The sequence below is a fragment of the Orycteropus afer genome, unplaced genomic scaffold, assembly GCF_000298275.1.
Source record: "Orycteropus afer afer isolate SDZICR_OR568_19922 unplaced genomic scaffold, OryAfe1.0 scaffold00075, whole genome shotgun sequence".
NCBI classification, from domain to species: Eukaryota; Metazoa; Chordata; class Mammalia; order Tubulidentata; family Orycteropodidae; genus Orycteropus; species Orycteropus afer.
The window spans coordinates 1498521-1504318 of NW_006921662.1; the positions used below are offsets into that span (position 1 = coordinate 1498521).

The 5798-nt window shown below is 35.9% G+C and overlaps 1 protein-coding gene across 1 annotated transcript in view; it reads right to left on the bottom strand.

Moving 5' to 3' along the window:
- The window catches only part of ZBTB41 (zinc finger and BTB domain containing 41), an 82894-nt gene extending 77537 nt beyond the window's left edge, over positions 1–5357 (bottom strand). The window contains exon 1 of the mRNA XM_007941081.2: positions 4241–5357. Within this exon, the coding sequence (XP_007939272.1) occupies positions 4241–5357 (1117 nt within the window). The remainder of the gene's footprint in view (positions 1–4240) is intronic.
- Positions 5358–5798: the final 441 nt, after the last annotated feature.

Here is a 5798-nt window from a genome sequence, read left to right on the forward strand (position 1 = left end):
CACTCCTCGGAAGGAAGGTTGGGCAATCCTACTTCCGTAGTGATACTGCCTCGGAAACCCAAGGAGGGGTCGCTATGAGTTGGGGCCGACTCGACGGCACATAACAACAAATCCTAAAATTAGTCATATAAAACCAAAAACCAAACCAAACCAAACCAAAACCCACTGCCATCAAGACAATCCCAAATAATAGTGACCCTTAACACACAGTAGAACTGCTCCATATACTTTCCAAGAAATGTATACCTTTAGGAAGCAGACTGTGGAATAACAGTTAGAGGGTTTGAACTTACATTTCAGTTAGTGATTAGCAGGCTAGAATTTTAATCACTACACCACCAAACCAGAAACCACCAGGGCTCCTCAAAGAATACTTATAAATATTACCCTTAAAGTATAGAATTTTGCCATTGCTATAACTCTTCTCTATTAAGAACCAAGTGAAATCTCTATCAGGATAGCATTTCTTTCAATGTTCATTAACATTGAGTCACATTTTTTAACAAAAAAAGTAGAAAACAGTCTCTACTTCTATGAATTTAATCCAAGGAAAGATTTTAGCTCTCTGTACGAACAATAAAAAAGATAAATTCTGTGAAAAGTCTCATCCAAATTTTCTCTCTCACCCCATCTGTCATTTCCCTATTTTTGCCTTTTCACCTACTAGGTTTCTGGTAAAAGGGGAAAGGTTAAAGAACTATTATTTGCATGAGAATAATCTTAGAAGAAGACAGCTGGTAGCCTAAGGAAAAATATAACTAGATCAGGAACCTCACTCCAAGCAATTATTAAATACGTCAGAAAGAATAAAAGATCCAAAGTAATGGAATCAAATTAGTAGAATACATATTGTGGAGTTTAGTGATTCCAACAGAAGGCCTCACACTTACTCATTCTCGCTCATAAATCAACTCTGAGGCAGCAAAGTTAGAAGATTAGAGGGATGCCTAACAGATCTTTTTCAAGTTAGAAACTCAAGTAAGACCCCAAACCTTTCAATTTATTTCAATAAAATGCTTGATGAAAGCTTATTATTTGAAATAACCTGAGGTATTACAAAGGATACAAATCAAGAGTAAAATACATAACTTTTAGACTAATAATTTAATGAGAAAGATAAAACAACCAAAATCCTAGACAGACATTTTAAATTCTACAAAAGGAACACAAGTAATATAAGGATCACTGGAACTACTTTTGGAAGAGAAGTAGGACTTCTGATAGAGATAATCCCAAAACAAAACCCACTGCCATTATGTCTAATTCCTACTCACAGTGATTCTATGGTACAGAGTGGAACTGCCCCATAGGGTTGCAAGGCTATAAATATTTATGGAAGTAGACTGCAACATTATTCTTGAGTGGAATAACAAGTGGGTTCAAACCACTGATCTTCTGGTTAGCAGTGAGAGCTTAAGCACTGCACCAACAGGGCTCCTTTCTGATAGAGGAAAGGAAGGGCATTTAAAACGTGTGTATCTTCTTCTATATATCTTCTCATTCTCCAATTACCAGTCTGATTAGTCTCCATTTTTTAACTCTCTTACCTACCCTTGTCCCCCATGCTTTCCCTAATGTTACTTATACTTCTACACAAGCCCTCATTATTCTTTTGTCCCTTTGCTAGCCTACTTTTGTACCCCTGGCTCTTCTCTCATCTGTTTTTAATTTCCTTCTCCACACTGAAGCCAGAATGATCTTTCTAAAACTCACACTGGCTGTCATTTTCTTTGTCAAATTTTCTCAACAGTTTCCATTACTTATTCAATAAAACCTAAACACCTCGGATAGCATAACACATATTCAAATTTTGACTTCTGCTTACCCTGTCAATCCCTCATTTCTATCATTTTCATTATGCCTCTTTCCTCTTAAAACTACTCAGAATTTCCAAAATACAACATACATTAATGATTTTGCACTTATTAGTCCTACCTTGTAAATGCCTCCTCATTCTTTAGGTCTCAGCTGAACTATCACTTGTTCTGTGAATCCTTTTCCTGATTCCCTAGTACTCTCTACTTACCCTGATAAGATGATCTTCATTGTAATGATTGTGTTTTTCTCAGATTCTTGATGACGGGAATGTGTCATTTCATATTTGTTTAGGAGTATTTGGCAGATTAGAGATACTCAATAAATATGTTAAATTAGTGAGGAGAGCAGCCAGCATTCCCAAAACATCTAAATTTCACACAGTATTTAACTATTCCATTTATTCCTCATCATAACCCCATGAGAAGATGCTATTAGCATTAAGTCATTTCACTGATGAGGAAACAACTCACTGATGAGGTTAAGCAACTCATCCAAGACCAAGATTTTTAAACCTAGGCAGTCTGACACTACAGTTCATGCTTTTTTTTAACCAGTATTAAGTGTGAGATACATACATACACACACACACAATGGAGATGAGGAAAAGTAAGCATATCCAATGTGGCTATGAAGAGGGAGTGGATAAAAAAAGAATATAATGTAAAATACAGTCAGAAAGGTAAGCTGGGAATAAGCCTGTATCGTGATCTTTTGATTTCCACTGCTATCTAGCCTGGCCTTAGTTGAAAAAGCCATAAAACTCTTTCCTCTTAGTACAGTAAATCCTTAATCTTGAGCAATGTTTTCCAAATTGTATGCAAAGAACTCTACAGTTTTCTAGAAAATTAAAATACTGTAAAAAAGAATCTTGTAAAATGATTTGAGGAACTGCTAGCTTAAGCAAAACCAACAGGTTTCTTTACTAAAGAAGTTGGCAGAGTTAATAGACGTGAGTCATGGTATGTAGTTTTCTCAATCTTACTAGAATGTAGAACTCTCTTGTAAAGTAGCTCACAGGCCTCCTGTTCAATGGGACTATTTGAGATCTATATGCTAGACCTACAGTGTCATTTACGAATAAATCTGTGAATGCCTGCTTACTCATCTCCATGTCAAATCAGGTCAACTTAAGGCAGAATACAGGAAGCATGTGCTGAGAGTATAAAGTCTAAGAAGTAAGATGTATTGGAAAGATGCAATGTTCTCTGGTACCTCAGCCCAAAATAGTTACTCTGTACTCCTCATAATACTTGTATATAGCACTACAACAACACTTATCTAATCTACTTCAACAAGTATGTTTCCCCTTCCAATTGATTCCGTTACTCCAGGAAAGAGACTTTATTATGTTTGTCAGAGACCCAAACAAAAAGCAGTAAATTAACTGTATTGTTAAAGGGCATTCTGATTCAGGGAGAAAAATACTCAAAAGCTGCAACAAAAAAGCGAAAGAGGTTTTCCAATATTATGCCATAGCATATACCACAGTATACTTCAAAACAAATGATTACCAATAGCTTATAAAACCAATATACCAATAACATGAGTAACTCAACATTGAAAGACACCTTGTTGTTACGTGCCACTGAGTCGGACCCAACTCATAGCGACCCCTCCTTGGGTTGCGGAGGCAGTATCACTACCGAAGTACACTGCTCAACCTTCCTTCCAAGGAGTGGCTGGTGGATTTGAACCGCCAGCCTTCTGGTTAGCAGTCAAGTGCCTTAAGCACGATGTTATCTGCACTGATATGCCCTTTTATATGCATATATTTATATAGATACATATTTCACAATGTGATAACTTCAATTTACTTTGAAATAGCTTAACTGATGCAATTAAAAAGTTCACATTAAAATATTTCATATAAGACACCTCTAAAATTATTTTACTAGCAAATATTAGGTATCTTCTAATATTTTAAACATTTTCTAAACAGTGCTTGATACTGAGAAACTAACTGCATTTATAACTCATGATTATCATGACCATCAATGGGAAATAGCATACAAATTATTAAATCACAATATAATCTAATTCAACTTTCTATGATCCAAAAATAGTACTTATCTCTGAAATTAAGTTAGCAAATAAATCAAAGCTGAGAATACATAATTACTGATACTCTGGCATCTTTCATACCAAATACATGAATTACTAATCTGTCACCAACCATTGGGAAATGAGGAAAAGAAAAATAAAATTTGATATAGGCTACTATATGTATTTAATTCCTGAATCACAATGAATCTAAAACATTCATTGTGATAAAATATGTACTGGGAATCAAGTATCCTTCTTAGCTTAGAATTTTTTAAAAAAGTTACTTTCAAAGTTTAGTGTTTAACTATTTAAACTATCACCTTCAAAATTCAATGAAAAATGAGTCGTTAGAGACAGAAAACAAATTTTCTTTTCTTACCTATTCGGTCAAATGTTTTATCACACTTAGGACATTGCAATATTTTTTTGTTACTGTTCTGAATGATTACTGGAGTTAACCCCTCACGAACATTTTGGACAGAATCACCAGCCTCAGGTTCCTCTTCTGCATCATTCTGATCTTTTTCGCTTTGTTCTTCAATGTCAGAATATTCATCTGACATTTCCTCCTCTAGTCCATCTTCCTCAGCATTATATTCACTTCCAGGATCCTCAGAATCATTTCTAATTGACTTATCCTGATCAAAATTCTCTTGATTCAAATTGTCAGACCCATCACCACTCTCGCGTTCATCATCACTGGTATCATCAAACTTAACAGGGCACTTGCGATTCCTTTTTGATCTTCTTGTAGAAAAACTTCTCTCTAGCATTTTTAACCCATGTTTTTTCCCCAATAAAAGGGATCTATGAGTCTTTGCCAAATGGTTCTCCAAGGACTTTTTATAACAAAAATGTCTACTACAAAATTTGCACTGATGATTAGATAGTCTTCCAGTTAATTCATTTAACGTTTCTTCTGGTGATGACTTTTCAGTTAATTCAGACTGAAAACTGGAAACATTTTCATTATTTAGCAGCTTAACTGCATCTATAATGTCCAGAAATTTTGCAGCCTCCAAAACAAGGGGTATTTCATATTTGTACACAAAAAATTCTGATGTATATAGAAATTCAAGCAAATGCTGAAAAACTGAATGTGTTACGTGATCCAGAGTGACAACATCCGTGCTTGGATTTTTGCTCAAACACGCGTGAAAATAACTACTGCCAACAGCAACGACTACTTTATGTGCACTAAACTCTTTTCCTTCTACAATGATAAGTAAATCACAGAAAGATGGTTGTTTCTGCCTGTCATCATTTAAATATTTCAGTAAATTCTTATTATACTGCAAGGAACTCAAAAGCTTTCTCTGATCAGGAGAGGGAGGAAGGTCCTGGCAACAGTGAAGAGCTTCAGGAGTTGGTCTTTCTGTAGGAGCATAAGTTACTTGCTCACAGTCCACTGTACCATTTCCTTCTGAAGAATCTTTATGATAGCCCAGATGGATCTTCTCGTCAAGATTTGAAGTAACCTTTCTCCTTTTCTTCATTGCAGTACACCAATTTCAGAACAAGAAACTTCATAAGTGTCTTCAGTGATTTATAAATAAAAACTAGATTGTCTTGGTTAACAGCTTCTGGAGGGGCGTGCCCATGGGTTTCATGGTCTGCAAAAGAGCAAGAGCCACATAAAATATCCCCATGGCAAAGTAATCCTATACCATTCGATTCCATTTGTCAACGATTCCTTTCTAAATTATATTATGATAAAGTCGCAGTTCATACTCATATGCGTGGCTAAAATCTTAGAGCGGACAACAAGGAGGGCCGGGTTAGCAAAGGCAACCAACAAAAGAATAATTTTTAAGGAAGCCGGGGCACACCTTTCGGGCCTGATTTACAAAGAGGGTGGAAATAACTGGGCAGTAAAGAGAAGGAGCCCTCCAAGAGCGTTGGCGGTGCAGGTTGAGGGGGGCTGCAGTAGTGGTTTA